We start from the raw sequence: 25704 nt of genomic DNA, 5'->3' as shown, positions 1-25704 counted from the left end.
TTTAAAAACAAAGGAAAATAGGTGAAACAGTCTAAAGTGACTTGGAAAGTTCCCTCTGCCTGGAAGGGACAAGGTCCAAACGGCAGCTAAGTTCAGAGAGCTCAGAGGGAGATGCTGTGACATCTCCAGGAGGATCTGTTGTTATTTCTGGGTGCTCCTGAGCCCAGAGGTGCCCCTGATCCGGGCATTAGGCACAAGGAGAGATGATCTCTGATGCAGGGTCAGTAATCCTGGCAGCCAGAGCCAGCAGCTCCTGCCCTGTGCTCCCTTCCCTCTCCCAGGGTTCTTGGTCAGTGCTTTGTGGAAATGGAACAGGAAAATTGCTGAATGTATCTGCATGTCCAGAATGCTGGTTTTACCCAAGCTGGGGTCGTTTTTATCTGCTTCTGGCACAAACAGACACTTGGGCTCACAGCTGATGTTCAAGCACTGGTTTTATGGGGCAGGTACCAGATCATGATGAGGTTTGATGGCAGTGCAGAGCAGGTGACATCAGAGAGACGTCAGCCTGTGTCCCTGGGGCTTTCCCTGGGAGCCAAGCTTTAAAAATGGTGCGGGTTTTTTAGAATTGTAGAGAGGAAACCAGAACTCCTTTAATGATGGCTGTGGAATAGCTCTCCTCTGACAGGAGACTGAAGAGATTTACTCCTTACACAGAAGCTTTAGGAGATGCAAAGCAAGCAAGGTTGCAGGGCAGAGCTGTCATTCTCAGCTGTGGGTTCTGGTTACAGAGGAGGTCAGATGGCATTTTGGCACGGGGCAGGAAGGAGTTTCAGTGCCATTCTCATCCACCATGCTGCACCCTGTGCGTGGCTTCCATGACCCCGTTTCAAATGCATGAGTTCATTCTTGTTGAGAGCATCCCTCAGTTGTTTGTACTGATCTCTCATGTTGTACCTGGCACCCAGCAACTTCTTAACCACATCTTTATTTTTCACAGATCCTCATTCAAAGCATGACATCCTTTTCATAATATAAGCTGCATGTCTTACGTTTGCCATTGCTCTAAAACTAATTCTGTCTTTATTTTTCTTTTCTCCCTTTTCCCTCCCATTTTATTTTTGTCACACACTCTTTGTTCCCTGTCTGGTTTTTGACATTACATAATCTTAAGGAGTACGATAAGAATAAGACCACTGAAGCCACTTTTGTGGAACAGCCTGGCTTTCCCCAGCAGACACGCCACAGTAAAAGGCTTTTCAGTATCCCAGAGGTGGCTGAAGAGGACGGTGAATACCCCGAAGTGCTGTACAAGCAGGGTTTAGGTATGCCCTATAGAAAGAACCCCAGAATAGCTAGAGGCCCCAGAGCTGGCAGGCCCTGCCGTCAGGAGCAGCAGCACAGCCCCAGGCACCCGGGCAGGGCCAGGGCAGTGCCGGGGCTGCAGGAGCTGGAGGACAGAGGAGGGAAATGCAGCCAGGCCCTGTCCCGCAGCCCCGACAGCGGGCTGGACTGCGGCAGCGAGGAGGAGGAGCCCCGGCTGGGCCGGGCACAGTGGGGCAGCGATGAAGAGCAGCCCTGGGGTGGTGGCAGACGCAGGAGCGGCAGCGATGAAGAGTGGTCCCGGTTCGGTGTCAGAGCCCAAAGGAGCAGTGATGAAGAGTGGTCCCAGCACAGTTTCAGATGCCAAAGGAGCAGCGATGAAGAGTGGTCCCGGTTTGGTGGCACAGCCCAATGGGGCAGCGATGAAGAGCGATCCCGGTTCAGTGTCAGAGCCCAAAGGGGCAGCAATGAAGAGCGGTCCCAGCACAGTTTCAGACCCCAATGGGGCAGTGAGGAAGAGGAGCCCCAGCCCAGTTTCAGACACAGGAGTGGCAGTGAGGAAGAGGAGCCCCGGCGCACTGTCAGAGCCCAAAGGGGCAGTGATGAAGAGGAGCCCCGGTTCGGTGTCAGACCCCAGTGGGGCAGTGATGAAGAGCGGTCCCGGCACGGTGTCAGACACAGGAGTGGCAGTGAGGAAGAGCAGTCCCGGCGTGGTGTCAGAGCCCAAAGGAGCAGAGATGAAGAGCGGCCCTGGTTGGGTGTCAGACACAGGAGCGGCAGCGAGGAAGAGCAGCCCCGGTTCGGTGTCAGAGCCCAAAGGGGCAGCGAGGAAGAGCACCCCCGGCACGGTGTCAGAGCCCAAAGGGGCGGTGATGAGCAGCAGCCCCAGCCCTCTGCCCGAGCCCCCCAGCACCCCGATCCCTGTCCGTGCCGCCGGGGCCCGCGGCCGCCGCTGTCCCGCAGGAGGACCCTGACCCGGCAGAGCAGCATCGAGGAGGATTTCGGGGAGCTGGAGCAGCCCGGGGCTCCCCGCAGAGCCGAGCAGGAGCGGGGCTGGAGGAGCCTCCCCAGAGCAGCCGAGCCTAGGGCAGCTGCTGGCCTTGCACAGCCACCCCTCAGAGATGCACAAGACTCCCTGGTGTGTGAAGTATCTTCCTTCTAACATCTGCTTGCCAAATCAGTCTGGTCTCTTTATTCTCTTTATTTCTTGGTTTGTTTTTTTTTTCTTTTTTCATTTTTTTTTCCCAAATTGATTTTTACAGTCCGTCCTTTGGACCCATCTGCTACATTTTCTCCCCATTTTTTTTTTCTTCCCCATTCATTTTGGTTTATTACTCTGCATTTTCATTTATGGTCCTCTTTTGAGTCATGCTGAAATCAGATTAATTTGCTTTGCAATGATTTTCCCCCCAAACAAATTACAATAATGGCTGCTTTTATTAAAGGACAACTGAATCTAAATTTTAATTAAGGGTTAGCTGAACTATAATTTTTCCAAAAGATTGCTTTTCTTTATTTTGCCTATCTGAATGTTGCTCTAAAAAAAAAAAAACAAAACCAAAAAACAAGCTGCATTTTTAACTGAAGAAATGTTTCATCCATATTTTAATTTTTTTTTAATTATTGTCAAGAAATTCATTTCATCATGTTGTTTTTATTCATCTCATTCCCAGAATTTTCAGGATATGCTCTTTATCATGGAACATCTCAAGACAAGAACCAAGACTCTCCCCCAGTGTGACAGTGACCCAGATTTATGGAGTCACAGCTTCATCATTTTCATTTTCTGCCTTATCTCCGCGCTGTCACCACGCTGCCGTCCTTGTCAGACCATCTCTTCTTGCCTTTGAAGTTGCAGACTGCATCTCTGCAGAGAATGCAGGCACAGAGCTGCTGCCAAGGGGAGCCCAGGGCCATGCACACCTGCCAGGGATGCTCTGCACCACCTTGTTTGCATTTCTGCCCAGTCACGTCCAGAGGAGCCTCCAGGTGTGAGGGAGGGACACATCCCCGAGAGCAGAGCCAGCTCTGCCTGCAGCCCTGGGGTGCCCACTGCATCCTGACACATTGCACATGAGAGGAGAGCCAGCTCTGCACCCTGTGCCTGCAGCCCTGGGGTGCCCACTGCATCCTGACGTGTTCCACAGCAGGGCAGGGCCAGCTCTGCACCCTGTGCCTGCAGCCCTGGGGTGCACAGTCCATCCTGACGTGTTCCACAGCAGGGCAGGGCCAGCTCTGCACCCTGTGCCTGCAGCCCTGGGGTGCCCACTGCATCCTGACGTGTTCCACAGCAGGGCAGGGCCAGCTCTGCACCCTGTGCCTGCAGCCCTGGGCTGCACAGTCCATCCTGACGTGTTCCACAGCAGGGCAGGGCCAGCTCTGCACCCTGTGCCTGCAGCCCTGGGCTGCACAGTCCATCCTGACGTGTTCCACAGCAGGGCAGGGCCAGCTGCTGCTCCTGGAGCCTCCCAGCCCAGGCTGGAGTGACCCCACAGTTGCTCCCAGCAGAAGGGGTGACCGGGCAGTGCTGGTGCCAGTGAGAGCAGGACGAGCTCTGGGGAGCTCCCACAGCCCCTGCAGTGCCCAGGCAGCCGGGGCAGCTGTGCCAGGGGGGTCTGCAGCCCTCCTGCCCTTGCCCAGGGCCACCAGGAGCCATCCTGGCTCCCTGCTGCAGCTCCAGGGCTGGCACTCCAGGTGTGACAGGCTGCCCGGCCCTCAGCCTGCCCGTGCCCCTCTTCAGGACACTCAAACGCCACCTTAGCCGCAACAGCAAAGGCAAAAGAATATTTCAAAAATTATTCTTTTCTTTTCTTTTTGTTCTGACGTGCGACTGCTGGTTTACAAAGCTCTGCCATAAATCAGGGAACCATTTTTTTTCTTTTGCAGGTTTGCCAGGCAGCAGTGCTCACTTTTCAGCTAACCTTTCAGTTAAAAGCTAAGTTTAGTTGCCTTTAGAGCTTGTGCTTCCAATTGTGACTGACCTGATTCGTGTCCAGCTGTGTAAGCACGATGTTGCCATGCGTGGAACTGACGAGCCTGTTCTTTCTGTTGTTGTTTTTTAGCTTTTAGGTAACCCAGCCTCTGCAGGACGGCCTGACAGGGTGGAGCATGCAGGGCGAAGGTCCTCCCATGGCAGTGCAGTGCCACAAAGGTCTCGGCCCCTGCTGGTCCCCTCCATTGGTTAGTTGGACAGAGCCGTGCATTTCTGTTCTTCGCAGCCTCAGGCTTGGGGAGGAAAGCACCACAAGCCTTCAAAGGCAGCAGCAGGCTCTAGTGTGGAGCCAGGCTGCTCCTGGTGTGGAGGGGGTGAGATGGGTGCAGACACTGAGCTCTGCTGGACCGGTGAGCTGGGGCTGCCCGGCTGTGAGGGCAGTCCCTGGCACTGCTGGCAGCTCTGCACTGCACTCAGTGCCTGCTGAGGTCTGGGATGGTTTCAGCTCAGGCACAGCTGGATCTCAGCTCAGGGCAAAGCTGCTGCAGGTTACTCATGGTCAGTGAGATCAGCGTGGCCATGCAGGCCTGTCCCAGCCGTGCTTCCTGCCATCCATCTGCCATCGTTTGTGTTCACCTGCCATTCTCTTGACTACTTTTCATTAATTCACAGCAAACTCTTGCAAACCTAACAAAAATGGCTTTCCTACGTGAGCTGTGCAAATGTCAGTCTGGTACAGGAAATCAGCCCAGCTTCCAGTGCAGGCTTTATGAGCTTTTTTAAAAAATAGCAACTTGCTAATGAAAAAAAAAAAAAACAACAAAAAACCCCTCAAAAAACTCACCAAGCTTTATAGGACATGCAGTGAGGTTTGGGTTTTTTTCACTGAAATACCAAACATGTTTCAAATATTAACTGGGAGAGTTGGATGATGAGGCCAGCTTGTATTACTGAATTGTTCTTTCCTGAATTTGCTGTCACAGATGGCTACGGTGGCCATGACCGCCTTTCCCCAGACATTTATGAGGAGTCTGAAACAGACCCTGGCACAGAAGACCTTTCCACTCGAATATTTGTTGCACTTTTTGACTACGACCCACTGACCATGTCCCCGAACCCCGATGCTGCAGAGGAGGAGCTGCCCTTCAAGGAGGGACAGATCATTAAGGTGAGACCTGAGGCCACAGAAACCACAGCACTTTTACAGACAGGCTCTCCTTTGGGGGAGAAGGAGAAGGAGAAGGTTTCCTTTGCCTGTGTGATCACAGCCCTGGGGCTTTTCCTTCAGAGGCTCAGGTGTGAATCTCACCGGACCTGGCAATTAATATCTAGTGCTAAGGGCTTAAAAATGATCACAAAACAGGCAAAAATCTCGAAGCTGCTGTAGATAGTGAGGGCCAGTCTTTATTAAAAGTTTAGGTTAAGCCCAAGACCGTGGCTCTGAAGCTCCGTTGGCACAAACCCTGCAGGAAGAGCTGCTGCAGAGAGGGTCTTTGCGGCAGAGGAACCCCAGAAGTGCTGGTGTTGTGCCAGAGCAGGGCTGCAGCATTTTCCAAGTGCTTCCTAAATGCTAAAACCTTTTTGACCAATATTATCCTTCTTTGAATATCAGGTTTATGGGGACAAAGATGCTGATGGGTTTTACCGTGGAGAAACCTGTGCAAGAGTTGGCCTTATCCCCTGTAACATGGTCTCTGAGATACAGGCAGATGATGAAGAGATGATGGATCAGCTCCTTAAACAAGGTTTCCTTCCCTTGAACACTCCAATTGAGAAAATAGGTAAGGGAAAATACAGACATTTCCCTCCAGACTCTTGGCTCTCTTAGCTTGGCTGCATTTACCTCTTGTTTTTATGCAGATGCATCTACATTTTGCAGTCATTACTGCCCCAGGGGATACGTTCTGTGTCAGTGTCTGGACAACTTTATATAACTAATATTTAATGGTGATAGCATTGGCTGCAAATGGGGACCTGCAGCTTCACGGCTCCACTTGTTGCTTTCTTTTCTGATTTAAAAAAAAGAGTGGGTTTTGTGTCCTGAAATATTTACTGCAGTGCCTTTATCAATACCTGCAGTACCTGTATCAATACCTGAGCACCTGTATCAGTACCTGCAGTACCTGTGGCAGTAACTGCAGTGCCTGTATCAATACCTGAGTGCCTGCATCACCACCTGCAGTGCCTGTGGCAGTAACTGCAGTACTTTTATCAATAATTGAGTATCTCTACCAATACCCGAGTACCTGTATCAATACCTGCAGTGCCTGTATCAATACCTGAGTACCTGTGGCAGTAGCTGCAGTACTTTTATCAATAATTGAGTATCTCTACCAATACCTGAGTACCTGTATCAATACCTGCAGTGCCTGTATCAGCACCTGCAGTGCCTTAGGCAGCTACTGCAGAACTTTTATCAGTAGCTGAGTACCTTTATCACCATCTGAGTACCTGTATCAGTACCTGCAGTGCCTGTGGCAGTAACTGCAGTGCCTTTATCAATAACTGAGTACCTTTATCACCACCTGGAGTACCTGTATCAGTACCTGCAGTACCTGTATCAATACCTGAGTACCTGTATCAGTACCTGCAGTACTTTTATCAGTACCTGAGCACCTGTATGAGCCCCTGCAGTAGCCATGGCAGTAACTGGAGTGCATTTGCAGCGCCTGCAGCACCTGTGTCAGTGCCTGCAGCACCTGTGTCAGGGACTCTCTCTGCCCTCCCAGCAGAGCCCCGTGGCCGGCGCGGGGGCCGGCAGCAGCCGCTGACCACCAGGAGGATGGTGGCCCTCTATGACTACGACCCCAGGGAGAGCTCCCCCAACGTGGATGTGGAGGTAGGGACACAGCTGGGCCCGTGGGGCTGGGGGCACAGAGCCTGTGAGCTTCCTCAGCCGTCCTCTAAAATGTTGTTTTGGTTTTGGTTTTAATTGGGGAATTGTAGAAGGAGAAAGTGAATTTTGAAATATGTGGGACATGGTGCTTTAAAACACAGTCTGGGTTGTTTTCTGTTTCTTATTGAACCAAATCTTTTTCTAAATTATGGTGTTTCAAAGTAGTTTGGCCAACAAATCAAATAAATTGTGCTGATGTATGGCAAAGATTTTGTTTGTTCTCTCTCCCATGGTCACAGGAAATTAAACATAATTTAAAAGCCCCGCCCTAATTGCATTTAAGCCACAGACAATTAAAAGAGCCCAGTGCACTGGGTGCTGATCAGAGAGGAGCTGCCCATTGTGAAGGTTTTGCTGAAGAGAATCCAGCACAGCTGCAGTGCAGGAGCCTTGTGCCTCAGGGGCTGGGCTGGGTGATGCCCTGAGCTCCCTCGCAGCCCTGAGCAGCTCCCCCTCCACCAGGATGGATTTAGGGACCCTTTGAAGCTGCAATTCAAAGCCTCAAAGCTTGTGCAGGTTCTTCAAGGCCTGAATGTCTTGGCTGTTGGTCACAGGGAGCCCTGTGGGTGTCCACACACACTGGGACAGGGGCTGGGCTTAGCAAGCTGAGGGAAAAACCCCAAGGGAAAAAACAAGAAGTTTGGCTGTCAAAGATCAATTCGGTTTCACCTGTGTCTTAACATGAAGGAGTGGGGGGAAATCTGAATGGATTCCCTATTAATAAAGAAAGGCTGATCTTTGCCTGTCCCTGCTCCTCCCCTGCAGGCCGAGCTGACCTTCTGCACTGGGGACATCATCACTGTCTTTGGTGAGATCGATGAAGATGGATTTTACTATGTAAGTTGTGTCTGCTGGCTCAGCCCAAACTGCTCCCAGCTCCAGCAAACCCCAGCCTGGGGAGGGGATGTGGAACTGTGGGAGCTCTCAGCCTCCCCAGGGGCCGTAGATGGGAATTTCCTCTTCCTCGCCAGCTTTGGAATAGGCAGAAATGTGTCCCTGCCTCCTTGGGAGCAGATGTGGTGGGATGAAAGCACTCACTGCTCCTTCCCTTGCTGGCAGGGGGAGCTCAATGGACAGAAGGGGCTGGTTCCTTCCAACTTCCTCGAAGAAGTGCCTGACGATGTGGAAGTGTTTCTCTCCGAGGCGCCCTCGCGCTACGCCCACGACGCGCCCGTGCGAGCCAAGGCCAAAAGGGTAAGCAGCCCCCTCAGGAGCACCTAAGCTCCCATCTGCCATTCCACTCTGTCTCTCGTACCATTTAGACATTACTTTTAACATTACATCTAAATTCATTTGCCCATTTAAAGTTACCTTTCAAATATATAAAATAAAACCTGAGGGAAAGTGGCTTTAGCCTTTGCCAGCTCGTTACGTTTGTAAATGGAGAAACTGAGTGGGCTGTGTGGTGGCAGTCATTGCAGTACCGCCCTTCATAACCTGAATTTAAGCAGCTCTTTCCTGGTGATAGCTATTTCCCAAAGCTTCTAAATTGCTTTTTCAAAAAGGTTCTTATGCACAAAAGCCTGGTACCAGTGTTCCTCTAAATACAAACTGTAACTGCAGCTGATGGACTGACAGTGGTCCTCTCTTAATCCTTACAACTTCCTGTTCCAACTGGCAATAATTAATTGCTCAGAGACTTCTCTTTCATGAAAGAATTAATCATGTTTAGAGTATCTCATTTTTGGTTTTGTTTCATCACTGCAATACTTTTATATATTATATATTTTATATATATTTTTATTTCTTTGCTCATCTGCTTGGAAACAGAAGAAGAGTGTTCATTTCACACCTTAATAAGGCAATGTAGCCTTCACGTAAGTGAGCAACTGAAGATACCAATAGAGATTTCAATTAAAGCTACCTGGCTATCTAATGCAAGTCTTGAAACTTAATTGTGGGGGAAAAGAAAAGAAATATGTCTCCAAACCCCTTGGCCACAGAAGACCAGGCTGCATGCCTTTGCTGTACCTAGTCAAGTCCACTCCTTTCTTGGGAGACAAATCCTTTAAAACAGGAACCTCTGAAATCCATCAGCCCTCCCTGTACGAAGGTCAGCGTTTGGAACATATTTCTTCCCGAGCTCAATGTTTATGTTTACATAGAGAGGAGAGTTTGATGTCTAACTACCCTACAAACAAAGCTGCATATTGCATTGCTAGCCAAGCTGGGATGTAAAAATTCCAAGCTCATGTGTCAAGAGAAAAGCACAAAGCTGCAGCCCCTGCAGAAGCAGCAGTGCCGCTGGCACGGACGGTAGTTTACAAGGGGATAGTTGGTTCTGAAACTCACTACACTCAAACACAGCCACTTAAATTGTCTGCCTTAAAATGTGCTTTCCACAATCTATTATACCCCAGTTTGCCTAAGACCAACTATTCAACACTTCTGAAAAGAATCCCCTCCTGTGGTACAATTCACCGGATTTTCCTAGCAGCGTACGTTTGCAATATTAGCAACTGTTTGGTTTACCAATGCAATAAAGTCTCGACCTGAAACATGCAGCTCACTGAATGAATGCATTAGACTCCATATCTGGTATCTTCAGGTGTACGTTGGGGTGCTTTACCAAGTTGTTTTGGTTTGTTTTGGTTTTTTTTTCATTAGAATTAAACCTTGATTTAAAATCAAAGTAGGCTTGAAGCCCCTTTGCTTAACTCACTGTTGCACAATGAGCCAGTAAATTGCTGACATTTTAACTTGAACTAAAGCTAGCAGGCCTCCCTACAGCATGGATTCTACTGTGAAAATATCATCTTAATTGATAGCAACCATTTTGCCAGCTGGGCACTGTAGTTAGGATAGGCTGAGTATATGTAATTTTAGCATTTTCATCCAAGTGCTTTTGATGACTGAAAAAAAAAAAAGCTGTTCAAAATATTTAGGAATGCTGTCATCTAACAACCTCATAGCTGCAGCATACACATCAAGCACTCAGGGCCTTTAAGCTTTCTTTGATTGCAATTAAGGTTCATTTTAGCTTTTTCTTTTTCTTTTTTTTTTTTTTTAAGCCAGTGTGCCATCTTCTCTAATCTGTACATAAAGTTTGCTAGCCAATTTTAAAGAAAAGGCATTTAAAGGACATTAAAAAGTAAGTGATCATGTAGCATTTTAAGTACTTTCTTCTGAAAAGAGTTTGGCTTCTATAGATTGCTAATCTGTAGTAATTAACATGTTTTTTTTCTTAAATCTATAGCTGAAAGTATCCCTCTCCATTTTAGTACTATCAAAGTACTGAAATGAAAAACCAAAGCCAATTTTGTGGCTTTTATGGCCAGAATTCTGGCAAAGCAAGTGTATCCAACATTTCCTTTACAAAGGTACAACCAAAACTGGGCTTTATTGGTGGGTTTTCAATTTCTATATTTTTTTCCTCTAAATTGATGTATTTTCCATAAGCCCACGCAGTATTTTGAGCCAGAGAGAAGAAAGAAACCAGCCCTTTTGTTTAAGTGGGTAATGGGACAAGTGATGTTACCAAGTTTCTTGCTGCTGATGGCTTTGAAGCTTTCAAAGATTGAATAAATGATAACAATGTACCTACTAGGTTCCTCCTGAGAATACAGGTACCTCCCGGAGAGCACCTTCCCCCACAGTCCATCTCCATTCCGGGTCTCCTCCGTCACCTGTGCTGGGCTCGGGGAGCCCCGGGAGAGGCAGGGATATGGCCTCGAAAAAGAAAAAGGGGCTGCTTTCCAAAGGCAAGAAACTGCTGAAAAGGCTTGGTGCAGTGAAATGAGTCATGTGCTCCTGGACAACTTGTAAAGCTTCCAGTCTGTGTACTTTTCTTTGTTTTTAAAGTCAAAACTAGGGCTTTCATGACTATGCAGTACTTCACCAGACCGTTGCATTTTTAACCCTGACATCAATAGAGTCATGCCAATTGCTTAATCAAAACAGCAAGGAAAAAAGGGAAATGGATTTGTTGTTGCAAAAATATTTTTTAAAAAGTTAAAAAAAAAAAAAGTTATGGGATTAAGACCAGAAGAACATGGTTTTATTTGAAGTCATCTCAACACCTACAACTCCATTGGAAAAATCTCAGCCTTTATTCTCCTTTAACCATGAGTGGGGGGAGGAAACTCTCTTCACTGATTGCTAGTTCAGAGAGATCACCCCATTGGATCCACTCATTAACAAAAATGGTCTTGAAACTCCTAGTTGAATCAGCCTTGATGTTTTGCCTTATTAATGCACAATGATTTGTACTGTCTAATAAATATGCAGCGTATACTTTGTATGTACTGTGTATGCAGCTGTGTCCATCCTCCCTCCACCAGTAGCTCCAGATGAACACTGGTACTGCCCCAGCCCCGGCTGATGGACTCCTGGCAGTGTGCAAGTGCTGTGCTAAACCCTTTTCAGTTTTTGCTGCCCCGGTAAAAACCAAACCCCTGCACTGGTTTGCCATTCTCACTGCAGGGGAACCAGGCAGTGTAATTACTCAAACTTCACCCCCTTTTTCCATCCTCCAGCTCTGGGGTTCCTGGTTCCCTTTCTAAGCTACTGGGAAAAAACCAACTGCACACCAAAACCCCTTTACTCCCCAGTTCTTTCCTGTGGAGGTTCAGTGCTAGGTTAAAAGGCATTTTCATTCTGCTGCTGTCAGATTGAGGCAAGTCCATCTGCAGTGAAAGGACAAAGTGTTACAGCCACACCAGGCTCTATCAAACCCAACTGCAACATTGGCATATCACAAAAACCAACCCTCCACCCTGATGGCAGTCATTGGCTGTTACTATTTTGTAATTCTTGTCCATTTGTAAATTGTTTTTACTGTTTATACATACTTTTCAGACTGCCTTTCTTTTTGTAATTTATGGAAGGTTTATAAATGAATGATCAAAGCTTCCCCATTGTGTCTTCAGACAACAATGTAAATTACTGTAAAATACTGTGTGCTAGATTATAACATTTAATTAAAGAAAATAACTGGCCTACATTTGTGGTAAAGTACTGTGTGGGTGTGTGCATGTGTACAATTGTTGTGTATTATATTTTATATAAATAAATAATTTGATATTTTGTAGAGTGCAGTATGTTTCATAAATCCCCTGTGTCAGCTGCTGCCTTCCTGTGTCAGCCTTTTTTCAGAACTGTCACTGCAGAATAAAGAAAAGCTCCTCCATCTGCAAGAGCTTCCCAGAGGTGAAAAAGGGTTGCAAAGTTACTCCAGCAATTGTCCCATCTGTGCCCAAAGCCCAGTGCTGAAGCACAAAATACCCAGAACAGGTTCAAACGGGCAAGGATTACAGCAACAACTTTATTTAAATCTCACAAAGAAAAGCAACAAGGTTCACAACAAGGTGGTTAAGAAAACCAGCACTAATCTGAATTTCTCCAGGTGCAGTAGTTTGACTCTGCTACTGCAAAAATCTGCAATCAACCTCCATCGCCACAGCTGCTGTTAGTTTCACAAAATGGGCTGCAGAGCAGTGACCAATGAAAATCTCAGACATGAACAAACCAGGGCTGCTTCCCAGTGCTTGCAACTACAAAACCAAACCCCCAAGCCTGCCAGGGCACTGATATTCCTTGATGGAAATGTATTTCTCAGTTAAGGAGCCTGTGTTGAACTGCCCCTGGCAGCACACAGCACTGCCCTCACACCTGCCCAGCCTGGCAGAGCTGCCCTCCCTGCCCTTGGCTGCACCAGAGTTTGGGGCTGGTGTGCAAATCCCTCACAACAACAACAACTGCTCAAAATCCTGCCACGGCTCTGCATCGCTGTGCAGCCTGCAGACAAAGCCTCGGTAACCAAGAGCACCTGGTCACCTCCTCTTAAGGTATGAAACAGCTCAGGAGACAAAGCTGGCCCTCATCTTAACCAAGAAAAACAAGGAGTCAACAATATTGAAGCATTTTGAAAATTAGAAGGGTAAATACCAGCTGGAAGAGTTGGGATTCTGGTCTGCATAACTATCTCCCATGCAAGAAGTAATTCTGTGTAAGACTTATCAAAATGTAAATAAGAACAACCAATAAACTTTGGGAAGAATTTGAGAAAAACTTTAGAAAGTAAGTATCAAATATCATAAAAATTTTTGTAGTTATTCTAGCAAGCAGACACCTGTTCAAAATGCAAATCTCAAGCTTTTCCTTGGTACAATGAAAATAAAATAATTTCCACAGCTGCACATATCCTGTGCACATCTCTTATGAAAAACCAAAACGAAACCAAAAGCCCAGACAATTCTACTTTCCCTAGAGAGGAACTGCTCTCTTCTGTTTGGCTGGTAACTCAGCTTCAAAGGTAGTACAGTCTGTCTGAGAGCATCAGGTTTGGTTCTCTGTGAATACTCTGACCCACAAGGAAAGCCAATTTATGAGCGTACTGGCAAGGAGCAGGAACTCTGATAATACCCTGCAGAAAGGGGAAAAAAGAAAAGGAAGGCAATTATTTTCAGGTAATTTTAAATAAGCATGCAGTCGCTACAACAAAGAGCTCTGGACCTCTGAAGTCTGCATACTTGTAAAATTTGTATTGCCTGTTGTTTATGCTGATTTGTGAAAATAACTTTACATACTCCTAACAAAGAACAGATGCAAAAAACCCCAAACTTCCCAAGTGTGGTGCCCTCCTGCCACCTCTTAGGCAGGTTAACATTCAGTGCTGGGCCTTGCAGAAGGTGGGACACGTGTCTGCTGTCTGTGGCTGCTGAAGTGCCCGAGCTGAGCGCGTGCTGAGCTGTGTGTGCCGCAGAGGCCTCAAGGCAATGCAGCAGCACAGCTCCACCTCCATGAAGGAGCAGACACTTCTGCAGGTGGAGGATTTCAGTTCTGCCCGCAGGCTGTCCCTGGCAGGAGCACTCACCGACCAGTTGTAGTACATGTGGCACAGCTTGTAGGTGAGGCGCTGCACGTGGTCGGGTTTCAGCTGGCTGGTGTCGTAGATCACGTTGTAGTGCGTGGGTGCCACGCAGCCGTTCTTCACCGTCTGGCTCACCACGAAGAAATCGTACCTGCCACAGGGAAACACCCCAGCCTGTTACTGAGGGCTGTGTGCCTGGGAAACGCCAGTCCCCATGGATCTGTCTGGTTTTCAAGAGTCACTTCATGCTTATTGAGTGCACCCCAGAAGGATGCCAAGGCTGTGGCCACAAAAGCTTCCTCTGTGTCTGAAAGGCCAGGAGACCTGGAGGAACGTGAATAACCTTATTATATGGACCAGGTCTTGAGACCAGAACAACCTCAACTCTTTGTTCTGTCCCCTTTTCCTCCTGATAACCACCCTGCACATGCCCTTAGCTTACACTGCTCATTTTCTCCAGCCCCTGAGCCACACAAGTGTGGGAAGTGTTTTTACACTTGATCCTACAGTCCTACTGTTGGATCTGTCTCCTTTCTGCCCAGCCTGGAGCAGTGTGTGTGTTACCTCTGCAGGAACTCACCACTCTGGTCTGGTCACCACTGTATCAACAACAGTCCCTGGGGGTGGGTTTTTGAGTCCTCCCCCAACCTCTGCAAAGAACCTGGCATTCACTCGTTTCTTCACCACAATCACAGTGAGTCTCGGGCTAAAAGAAAGGAAAAAGGAAAAAAAAAATACTCTCCTACAAAACTGCACAAGGAGTATTTCAGGAGCAGATTCTCTGCAGTTCCAGGGCATTAATTTCACATGTAAGTCTTTAGTGACTCAGAGTAAGTAAGACATTGTTCACAACTTTAGACAGTCTTCATCCATAGGCTCGTTTTGTAGCCCAGTGTTTATTTCTCTGGCAGTATAAAGAAGAGGGTTGGTAGAAACAAGATTTACCTGTAGTCAGTACCAATACTCTTCAAGCAATCCAGAAATTGAGGCACTTCATAATTAACCAAAGTATTGAGTTGTCCATCTCCAACACCATCACGATACACAAAAATACGAGAGGGCAAAGACTTATTCCATTTAGACCAGTTCCTCAGAGCAGCTTAAAAAAACAAGAGTAAAAGCCATTAGTTGTGATGACAATTCATTCCAAAACAGAAATAGATTTTTATTCCTAGAAAAACAGCAGTAAGTTGGAAAAGTAAGGTCCTCAATCCCTCAGTGTCCTGCTGCACAAACATACCTGCAAGGAAGAGCTCTGGTTTGCCTGTGCACCCACAAACAGAAAGGACCCAAGGACACACCTGCTCTGCTGGCCTCTCTCACAGCAGGAGCTGCCCTCCTTGAAATCAGACTCCCTTAAAGCATTCTTGGAAGTGCACTGCTCAGTAGTTTTTAATTATTGCAAAGGAATGTGAGAATCAGTGAAAGATTTACACAAGATGCTATTCATTTTTTTCAGCAGTATTTATAATAGAATGTTTAATCTCTGGTTATCCAAGTACAGGCTGGTAAAGCCTCCTCTCAGGCCAGCAGGAGAGGAGGATTTTGAGAAGCTGAATTGTCAGTTCTTAGATCTGGCACTCCAAGAGCAGAACTCCTTCCCTTTCCTTCCCTTACTTTGCAAGCAGGTTTTGATTCCATCCACAAGTTCTTGCCCACGACTTTGAACAACACAGCGGGAGAACCACCTGTGAAGAACAAAATGAAAGAAACCTTCAAAGCATTTCCCAGGCTTACTGCAATGAAGTTATTTTTAAAATGCCCATGACCACTTAGTCTTTATGGGTGTCGTGGGTCAATGCAGCCAAGGAAGAGCTGGGGTTCTATGAGAATATTCCCCCTAAATAAAAACATGGTAAAAGTGCCATAGCGTGACTTAAAATTCTTCTCAACCAAGAAGAGCCTTTCCCACAAGTCAACACAAAAGAGGAAGACCCTGTTACCCTGATGCTCTCTATTCATCCCAGCCTTGTCTCCACCACTTGACCCCTCTCTCAAGCAATGTGGGACAAGGCCACTCCTTCAAGGGAGGCAGTGGGTAAACTTCACAATACATTTCACATTAACCATTACAGCAAGCCAATTATGAATTTTCCTGATGGGCGATCCCATTGAAGCTGTTTTCCAGTCAAAGGAAAGGGTTTTTTTACTGTTTTGAGGGTTTTTTACCTGTGGCAGCCTGCTCTTACCGTGTGACAGACTGGTTGAGGCTGGCGACGAAGCCCGCGATGGACTGCTTGCCAGAGACAGTGTCATGGTAACAATCAATGCCCACAATCATCACCTGCTTCAGCTGCAAGGCAATCACACACAGCACCTGCTGCATACCGGCCTTGCTTCTGAAATAAAGCTTCAGAAAGAGCACTTACCATTCCTAAGAAAATACTTACGGGGATCTCCACACTCCAGAGCTCCCCACCCATTTTACAGTTCATTTGCAAGGCAATTTTTGTTGCTACCGTCATGATAGTCTGCGGTTTGCTCAAAGTGCGAGCCAGCACACACTGGCTGGGGATGGGGCAGTCTGTGCACAGGTATTTCTTGATGGCATCATATTTATCCTTTCGGGAGCTAGACAAGATACAAACTACCTTTGAAGGAAAAAGAATCTTTGTAAGAAGCTGCATTCTCAGAGCTATACAGCACTTAAACAGTTCTTTAGGAAAAAGTTCTTATGCACAAGAGAAATATTCAAATGTTCACAGTGAAAGAAAGAACTGCAAAGTGTCAGTGTCTGTACTTCAGAACCAAAGGCTCTTACCCAGAAGGATACCCATGGTCAGTGTTAGCTTTGCACAGGAGGATTGGCAGGTACATAGTGGATTCTCAGGAGCCCAAAGCTGCGGTTCTGAGAGCAAATCCCACTAAACACCAGTTACAGAGATAAACAGGATTTGAAATTATGGATTCAAATACATACTATGTTTATGTCAGAGGTAACCCTTTGCTGTAAAACCCTTAAATATGCTTCTGTTCTATCATCTACTTCAATCCTGAAAAGAAAGAGAGAAAATGCTTACAGAAAAAGAACAGCTAACAGCTATTGAAACTTAGCAAAAGCATAAAAGCTCACTACGCATCAATAGTGTATGAAATGTCACATTTACAGCTATTAACAAACCACTTTCACACATCTGAAGATTAAAAGGAATCACCTCCAAACTCAGGTTTCCAAACACAATGAAATTCAAAATTAAAAGCAAGTACAGGTACTCAAGGGAGGATATTTGCAAGGAGAACAGATCAGAATCAGAATACATCCTAAGTCAGCAGAAAATACTCCTTAGAGAAGGGCTTGTTCAATGACTGTCTGCCCGATACTTCTTAGTTTTGGCATACAAAAAGCTCGCAGAAATGAAAGTATGAGTAAGGAAAGTCAATCCCAAGAGAAAACAGAACAATCTGCATACTGAAAGCCACTGTGCTTTATGAAAAACCTCCCAGACACTGGCTGTGGGACACACTACACCCTCCCCTCACAGAGCAGCCCAGCACGGTGACGGTTCTCCCTGAGCTCAGCGAGGACACTCACATGCTTGGCCTGTTCATGTGGATGCCCATGGAGGGGGTGACCTTGAAGAGGCTCTGCAGCAGGGTGTTGGCCACGTCGTAGTTGCGGCGGGTGTAGATGAGCAGCCAGCTGTCCATGGGCATGGAGCGGATCAGGGGCACGCCGCGCGTCTCCTTGGTCCAGTCGGCAAACTGAGGGTTGTAATCGAACTGCAGGGCAAACAGCTCATGTTTGACAACAGCCTCTGACTGCACGCACATCTGCACTGCTCACACGGCTCATCCTACCTGTGCTGAGCACACACTGCCTGTGTTCTAGCCAGCCAGCTGAAATCCTTAGTGGCTTTTCAGCAGAAAGCCTTGGCACCTCTTTAACAGACGGAAACTAATGGGAAACACCTCTGCTCTCCTGGACTGTGTGCCTGGCCAGAAGGACTGCTCTGCAAGGACAGCCCCATTGTGATGGAGTGCCTTCAAGGGCTTCTGACCACAGCTTGGGAACAGCTTAAGAAATCTGCAAAGCTCCTGCTTGGACAAAGACTTGTGTATAACATTTTCACTCTTTATCCTTCACTTATAAACCAAAAAGTACCATTTCCTTCCTTAAGAACTTGTTTCATCAGTGAGACACCCAGAAGATTTTAGAAGTTGATTTATTATTTACCATGGCTCCTGATTGAAAGATCTTTTCTCCTTGAACAATTCTTCCTGTAAAGGACACTGATTTATTATCAAAGCTTAAACCCCAGTTTCGGAGCTCCTTCTGAACATTGTCATCTCTGTTTAAAAACAAGATATGAATGAAAAATGTGAGAAATTTGTTCCTGCTGGCTTTTTAAAATCTAGTAAGATTTCAGAAGTTTCACTGCAAGAGGTTTGTTATAGGCATCTTTGATGAGACAGAAGCAGAGAGGACAGCAGGTGCCATACTTTTGGATGTAGTTCAGAAGCCTGCCAAGCTCGCGCTGCCTCTGCTCGGGCGGCAGCCGTGTGTGGATGGCCAGGTCCTTCATCATGTTGAAATCGTTGCGCATCTTGTCAGTCAGTCCTGCCAACAGCAAAGCCTTTTCTGAGTCCGAGTTAAGATGAAGGACTGTAAAAATTAAACTTGCTGCTCGTGCAGATTAGTACTACATGTCCTGCAGACAGAGGAAGTGGTGGCAGTAGTAGCCCGTTTTCAGTTGCTTCCTGTACATACATCCCCATAGGCATGAAAAGAAATCCTGGATTTTTGCACTTGAGAGGAAACCACACAAGGCATTGCAGCTCTTCAGCTCTGTTTTCAAATCAAAACAAATAGCTGAGATGCTCAGGTACTGCTAGTGCAAAACATGTATTTATGTATCTTACAAAATTATCATCACTTCCTAGTGAATTGCTCTTTTTCAACAGAAGTTCCACCACCAAAACTCTACCAGTTTTCAGAGTGCTGATGTTGAACACCATAGCTAAACACTATGCAACAACAAACCCCCTCAAGCTTTCTGGTCCCATTTAAATACCCAATCTTTTAGCTACAAAATGTGTTCCTAGACTCACATTTATAGAAACAAAACAGTTTCCCTGAACTCTGCAGAAAGCTCCTGTCAGAATACCTCTTTCAGTAGGCATTATGGTTTGACAGATGTTTTGATATGGAAAAATGCTATAGTACCTGTTAAGGAGCACAGCTCTGGAATCAGAGCCACAGATCCTTGTATGTTCCCTCTCTTCCTCTTCATCTGACTGATCAGGACAGGCTGCATCCAATCACTGATTTCTATGTTATATTGCTGTATCAGAAATATAGACTGCATGTTAATTTACTCACAACAAACAAGTTACTCATAACAAACATTATTATTTCTGAATAATAATGCTCACTTTAGAAAACAAGTATTGTTCCTAAAACAAACCCCAAATCCACTAGTAATCTTTTTCAATTAGCACATCTCAGAAAAGGCAAAGCAGGGAAGCACTGTTCTCTCAACTGATGCCATCAAACTACTGATGTGTAAGAGACAACAGAAACAAAGCCTGTGCTTTGCTTGAGGCATTATCATCTGGGGTATCTAATTCAACACTGGGATGCTCCTTCCACTTCAGCAATGGACAAAGTTCCCAACCTACAGAGCAACTGGATTTAAGAAATCACAAGAATCAAACAAGACTGCCAAGTGAAGTTTCTGAAATTGAGCCTTCCCATAGCCCTGTTTCTGCTGAAGCTGGTACACATGAAGACCTGACAATTCCAGGGGTGCAGCTGTGACAGACACTCAATGCAGAGGTGCTCTGGCTTTCCAACCTCGGTTCTGCACGCTGTGACAACGTACCTGTGTTCCTCCCACATTACCTGGCCCTGCTTCCACCTTCCCAAAGCTTCCCTTCTGCGTTTCCCCAACAGCTCCTTGCTTATCCGTGCAGCCCTCCTGCCTGACCAACTACTCCCTGGGATGGACTCCTCTCAGCAAACCATGCTGTGCAGGTGAGTTACTGATCTCAGATTACACAGTGTCCTTTAAACAAAATTCTGTTAAATTAAAATACTATGAATTAGAAACCCATGCATCCTAAGTAAACCTGTAACAATGACTGAGCATTCCAAGTTAAAGCATAGAACACACAGTTAAATTTTCCTACCTTTTTGTAGTAGTCCACAAAGCTCATCTCAGAACCATCTGATTTTCTGAAGGTACTCTTTGGATTGTTATCCCAGTCGATGTCATCAATTCTGTATGTTCTGTTATTGTACCTACATAAACATTTCATCACTCTTTGTTTAAATCTTAACTCAAATAGAAAAGAAATACACTGGGATGACAAAGGTACTGTCAGTACTCATGGAACTTGGAAGTTTTGCTCCTTTCAGAAGTAATAACTTCAAGTTTTCAACTGTAATAGGCTCTCAATTCTACCTCAAGCTAAACTGTAATAAAATCAGAGAAAACCAGTGTGTACTTCCTGCTTTAGCAAATGCTGTCACCTTGATCAGTTTGCTAGTTTGACAATGACAGCATTTTCTGGCTTTCTGACGCTTTATTGCCTACTTCAGGACATGGAGCACCAAGAGCTCTCCAAGAAGACTTACTTTGTGAGAACAATTAAACCAATCAGCTCTTTAGCACAGGCATCTCTAAATCTCTCCTCTCCAACCTGGGAGTGAAGGCTGTGCATAGTATCCAGCACTGTCTCCCCACGGAGAACCTTGTGGCTCACGTCAGCACACAGCATGATATTCTCCTCATACTGCAGGATGGAGCTTGTGAAGCCCAGCCACACCATCAGCCTGGCAAAGGAGAACACACAGAATCTTAGTGTGCTTTACAGCATCTTCATTCTGACCCCTTATTCCTGCCCACTTTCACAGACACCCAAGAGCAGTGATGGCACAGTGAAGCCATGATCCAAATATAACAAGCTCTTGAAGGTTAACAAAATCAAAAATATTTTACAGGTAGCTATCTTTAGTCAGCTAAGAAATCCATTTCATGCTGTTAAGTACCTCACGAAGTGTGTAGGTATTCAGGAGACTTTCAGAACAAAAAGACCAGGAGTTTATCCAGCTGGACACTGCCCAGTTCCTCCCAGCAGCCAGGCTGTACAGGTCAGATTAAAGGCAAGGAGTGCAGCACAGCCCCATGATGGCCCCCAGGCAAACTCAGGCCCACCAACTCGTAGAGCAGGCCCAGGGCAGGCAGGAGCACCAGGCACACTGCAGGGATCCTGCAGGAATGAGGACAGCCCTGACAGCAGCAACCCCTGCAGCCCTCTGAAAACCAAGGGGGTCTGCCTAACCTGTGGTTAGGGATGCAGACTGGATCACTGGGGTTGTAATAATTACGTCCAATCTGCTGCAAATTCAGCATCTTCAAAAGCCTAAAAATAGAAAAATAGATGTCCTTTAGCATTATTACTATTATTATCATCATCATCATCACATCATGCATGGTCCAATCCCTATGCACAAACTCAATGCTCATCTGGTTATGTAAAATATGAACTTCTCATTACACTCAATTTATAAAGGTCATGGACACTTATTAACAATAATCAGGTGAGAAGTTCAGGTCCAACTCCACCCTTCACCAAGCAGCTGAAAGCAGCAGTCCCAACAGGCTACGTCTCAGGTGAACCACACAGGCCAGATACCAAGGTTAAGAGGAAAGACCAGAGCCACAAAGGAGGAAATTTGCAGTTCAATGTCCTGCTCTGTAATTTGCTTTAAGAGGCAAACCCACACACAAAAAGGAAGGTGGGGTGTTGTAACTGCCTACAACAGCATGAACTCCTTTCACACTAACATGGCTCAGAAATACACACAACTGCATTTTACAGTACTGCCAGATGTGGCTGGCCCCACAATAACAATAGCCAGAAAGGCTTAAAAATTTACATTTATAATACTTATTTGTTGTAGCCTATTCCTCGGAGTGGAAAAATTTACTTCAGATATTTTTAGAGTAACTTCTTATAAAGACGTAACTTGTACAGCAAACCTTCTAAAAATGATGTTGTAAAACTGCAGACAAGTAGGTGAAGTGGGTGGCAACTCATTAGTGAGTGTGACTGTTATCTTCACATCCTCCCCATTTCGAGTCCTACTGAACAGTTCAGTAACCTGAGAAAGGGAAATGAGGTTAACAAAACCAGAGCGAACAGCGCTGTCTCTGCATTCTGCTCCAGTAATATCAAACTGGACTCAGCCATTTTTATTCCAAGCAATAATTCAAGACTAACTGAAATGTGGATTCCATCTCCCACTAGGGCTGTCAACTACAACCTGCAAGACTCTGCTCATGAGGGTGAAAACAACCTGGGGGTAGAATGGGGCTCTCCCAGAGCAGCTGAACTCGAGATGAAGGCAGGGACATCACTTACCCATCACCAGACAGGAAAAGGACTCGGCTTGAGGAAATAAGCTAACATATTGCCAACTAATATATATTTAATTACTGATTCAGATACTGGGAAGCAAAAAGACAAAGATTAGCACACAGAGTGTGCTAAAAAACTTCTTCCCCTCTCCCTTTTCCAAACTCAGCCTCACTCCAGACTCCTCTGGCCCCTCTGTGAACAGCACTGGCTACACCCAGTCCCTGCAGTGAAGCAAGGAGTGGCACACAGCACAGAGGGCAGGGATTACTATCAGTACAGAGGTGTTTTCCCTCTGGTGCTCCTTTCTTCTCAGATCTTTCTTTGCTCTGCAATTTTTCCCTGCTTTTTAAATACACAGAGGTGCCAACAACTTTGCAGATGGGCTCAGCTTTAGCCTGTGATGGGTCCATTCTGAATCTGGCTGGCAATGACTGTGCAACACAGGGCTGACCTTGACCCCTTCCCATAGGAGCCACCCTGACCCCTCCAGCTACCAAAACCTTGCCACATACACCCAGCTCATCCACCCTTTCAATTACGTGGGGTGTTAAAATACAGAAGGTATGAAAAGATCTAAGTACAAAGGAAACAAAAGGAGAAATACTGTCTGTACTATCACTTCTGTGCAGAGAATGATTCTAGAAATTAACCATTAGAACCAGAAGTTTATTACCAAATTTCTCTACACAAGAAATTAGCTTATATTGATATATTCAATACACTGCTTGTGGGACATCAATTCCCTAAGCTCACCTAGCTAGTGAGAACCAAGAAGAAACTGCAAGCGATGACACAAAACCAAAGGGCATTCTGGTACGGTACCTTGTTCTCCAGTTTCTTTGGCAGGAACAGTATGGAGCCATCGAAGGCGTGTGTCTTGCCGATGGTCTCCTCGTGCTGGAAGAGCAGGGCGGAGCGCAGGCGCCGCGCCTCCATCTCGGGGCTGTAGCCAACGTGGTACTGGTACAGCGCCCACTGCGGGCGCGACGTCAGACGGAAGTGGTTGGTGGTCAGCTTGATCATTTTTCCTGAAAAACCTGAAATGAGAGCCAACGTGTAACAGTTACAGAATGTTACCATTTCACAGCCATTCAACAGCCTGAGACAGTTCTTTAAGCTGTGGCAGGCAGACAAAGACTAGAGGCCAGTGGAGTTCCTCATCTGCTCTAACCCCGTGAGCTATGGCTCGCTGTTATCAGACACACTCATCCACCCTCTGGAGCTTTCTGTACAGCCTTCAGCTGCCAGGACAACGCTCCGTGCTCCTCTTCAGGTACCAGCAACAACTCCTTCTCTTTTTCTAATACACTCTGAAGATTTATTTTACTTGGCTCTTTAGGGGAAACTAAGAGCAGAAATAAAGGAAACTCCTCCATTTCAAACTGCTTACATGTCTAGAGTCTAATTTAAACATACCAGTTTTGGATTCTTGAACGTGCACCATGGCTTGCCGAGTGTTTACCCCAAGGTCATGGAAATCTCTGCGACGTCCACCCCTATCTCTTAAAGACAAATCCTGGAGTCCTGAGGAAACCTGTAACCCTATTGTTTAAAATTCAAGAATCACAACTAAGTAATAAATAACACACATACTATCACATATTAACAAATAAAAATATATAATGCAATTAAATCTTGAAAGGCATTAAGACAAATTTAAGAGTAATCACAAAATGTTAAATTTCAGCTTTTGCTGTGTAGCAAACATCTTCCAAATCTCAGTAACAAAACTCATTTTGAAAAGATAAAAGAGATGAATACAGTCTAAAGGATGCCTCATTTCTAAATACAGGCATTCTAAAGGATGCCTGCATTCTCTCCAGAACAGGTGCTCTTGTAGACACTGGATTTCCCAGCCTTTCTCACCTTCTGGCCTCCTCTCCTGCAGGGGGGTCTCACAGGCGCGCAGGTGCCCGTGGCCCCCGGGCTCTTCCGACTGTGCTGGAGGAACATGGAGCTGCTGCTGGGGCTGCTGTGGGTGCTGCAGCTGCTGCTGGGGCTGCTGTGGGTGCCGCCGGCCGCGCAGCGGGCCGGGCATGCCCTGCTGGACCTGCCTCTGGGGAACAAACAGGGCGCTCACTGAGGAGAGAACCCACGCACTCCAGGGCACGAGGGATGCACGTTCTAACCCTTCCAGGTACATTTATGTTATGTACATTTAAACCCTTTCTGTCCTATACTAAGTAGCACAGTTACTGTTGTACACCTGAAACTCAAAATTACTGGACTGAGGAAACCTTTAAAGTTATTATTCATTTAACTAATAGCTAATGCAAATCCCCTCTTTCCAAGCTCTAACTAAAATTCATGGACTTCTCATTTTCTACAATCCCTCTGATACCTCAAGTAACTGATTAGTTATTCTATAAAAATGTCTTACGTAATTTTAGTGGCTAGTGAATAAGTTACATTAAAAAGTGTCGTGGCTGGAAGAACAGCACGAGCAATCCCACAATTCCGAGTTTCATGTTACTGGAAACTTAATAAAATATCTTTAATAAAACAGAGCTGTATTAACTGTACACCCAGCAGAATATATGCATACACACATAAAACATAGAACACATCTGCCTGATATTGAAATAGGAAGTAGGTGAGGTATGACTCTCAAATCCTGGTAAAGAAAGAAAAAAGAAAACCAACTCACAGGTGCATCTCCTACCGCAGCAAGAGGAGGTGTCTGTCTGGGAGGCCTTCCTCTGGCTCTAGCTCTTCCAGTCATCTTCTAAAACAAGCCACCTACAGCATTAGTGTTCTATCTTCCCACCCTTATTCCAATAAATACTATGAGCAGCACTAGACCATCTGCCCTGCTTTGATCTCAACTGGCTCAGCAGCACACACCCATCCCTGCCGAATTCTCTGTTCGGGGATCTCCACACTGACAGAGCCATCAGGGGAGCGTGGGCAAGGCCCTTCCTTCAGTCAGGTTTGCAGGGACGGGCACAGGCCGCCTCAAGGCTGAAGCTGTGAGTCAGTCAGAGCTGCGGCCTCAGCCGAGGTAACCCGCGGCCCTCGGACGTTCCCCCCAGGCTCCCCCGGAGGCTGGGCTCAGGCCGGTTCGTTCCCTTACCCCAGGGGCAGAGCTCCTTCTCCAGAGCATGTGCCGGCGCTGCGGCCTGCTCGGTCCCGCCAGGCCCGGCCCGGCCCATCTCCTGCACTCCCAGCCCCGGCCCGGGCCCGGCCCGCCTTCCCGGCCCGCCTCGCGCAGCCTGTGGGGCCAAAACCCCACCAGAGCCGCACCGGGCCGCGGCCTTACCTCCGCCTGCCCTCGGGCCGCACGGGGACACTGCTCCTAGCCGCCCGCAGCCAGCCAGCCGCCCTCCCCGAGCCCCCCCTCGGTTCTGTCCCCGCTGGAACCGCCGCCGCAGGCCAGCCCCGGGACAGGCCCGGGACAGCGCCAGCCCCGCCGCGCCCTCAGCACCGGGCCCGCACGGC

At 46.8% G+C, this 25704-nt stretch overlaps 2 protein-coding genes across 8 annotated transcripts in view; one reads left to right on the top strand and one right to left on the bottom strand.

The window, feature by feature from the left end:
* The window catches only part of RIMBP2 (RIMS binding protein 2), a 90003-nt gene extending 77883 nt beyond the window's left edge, over positions 1 to 12120 (top strand). For 3 of the 7 annotated variants that reach the window (XM_066562247.1, XM_066562246.1, XM_066562248.1), the window contains 8 exons: positions 1115 to 2401; positions 4326 to 4443; positions 5179 to 5363; positions 5808 to 5976; positions 6862 to 7034; positions 7857 to 7928; positions 8151 to 8285; positions 10639 to 12120. In XM_066562247.1, the coding sequence (XP_066418344.1) occupies positions 1115 to 2401; positions 4326 to 4443; positions 5179 to 5363; positions 5808 to 5976; positions 6862 to 7034; positions 7857 to 7928; positions 8151 to 8285; positions 10639 to 10830 (2331 nt within the window). In that variant the 3' untranslated portion in view covers positions 10831 to 12120. Of the gene's footprint in view, positions 1 to 1114; positions 2402 to 4325; positions 4444 to 5178; positions 5364 to 5807; positions 5977 to 6861; positions 7035 to 7856; positions 7929 to 8150; positions 8286 to 8861 lie in introns of all 7 variants that reach the window. The other 4 variants (XM_066562251.1, XM_066562252.1, XM_066562249.1 and 1 more) reach the window with 4 other exon arrangements.
* Positions 12121 to 12335: 215 nt separating this feature from the next.
* On the bottom strand, positions 12336 to 24991 carry PIWIL1 (piwi like RNA-mediated gene silencing 1). The gene is made up of 20 exons (XM_066562209.1): positions 24914 to 24991; positions 24133 to 24316; positions 23683 to 23808; positions 23089 to 23303; positions 21888 to 22009; positions 21187 to 21267; positions 20480 to 20677; positions 20032 to 20143; positions 19067 to 19184; positions 18343 to 18460; positions 18077 to 18191; positions 17435 to 17622; positions 16823 to 16895; positions 16293 to 16493; positions 16092 to 16195; positions 15520 to 15590; positions 14848 to 15001; positions 14483 to 14608; positions 13906 to 14053; positions 12336 to 13455 (listed from the first exon to the last, which is right to left on the bottom strand). Exons 1-20 carry the CDS (start codon positions 24986 to 24988, stop codon positions 13339 to 13341), a joined length of 2646 nt encoding a protein of 881 aa, XP_066418306.1. The 5' UTR covers positions 24989 to 24991; the 3' UTR covers positions 12336 to 13338.
* Positions 24992 to 25704: the final 713 nt, after the last annotated feature.

This window comes from Molothrus aeneus, chromosome 18 (genome assembly GCF_037042795.1).
Source record: "Molothrus aeneus isolate 106 chromosome 18, BPBGC_Maene_1.0, whole genome shotgun sequence".
NCBI classification, from domain to species: domain Eukaryota; kingdom Metazoa; phylum Chordata; class Aves; order Passeriformes; family Icteridae; genus Molothrus; species Molothrus aeneus.
The sequence above is the reverse complement of the archived record's forward strand: the minus strand, read 5'-3'. Positions and strand labels throughout refer to the sequence as shown.

Bases quoted from the DNA above. Each gene is read 5' to 3' on its own strand.
- PIWIL1 (XM_066562209.1), bottom strand. From the start codon at position 24,988: ATGACTGGAAGAGCTAGAGCCAGAGGAAGGCCTCCCAGACAGACACCT. The intron at 18,192-18,342 runs GTATGGCACCTG...GTTTTTAAACAG, and splicing joins CTTCTGAACTACATCCAAAA to AGATGACAATGTTCAGAAGG. The intron at 16,494-16,822 runs GTATGTATTTGA...TTTCCTTCAAAG, and splicing joins TTACCTCTGACATAAACATA to GTAGTTTGTATCTTGTCTAG.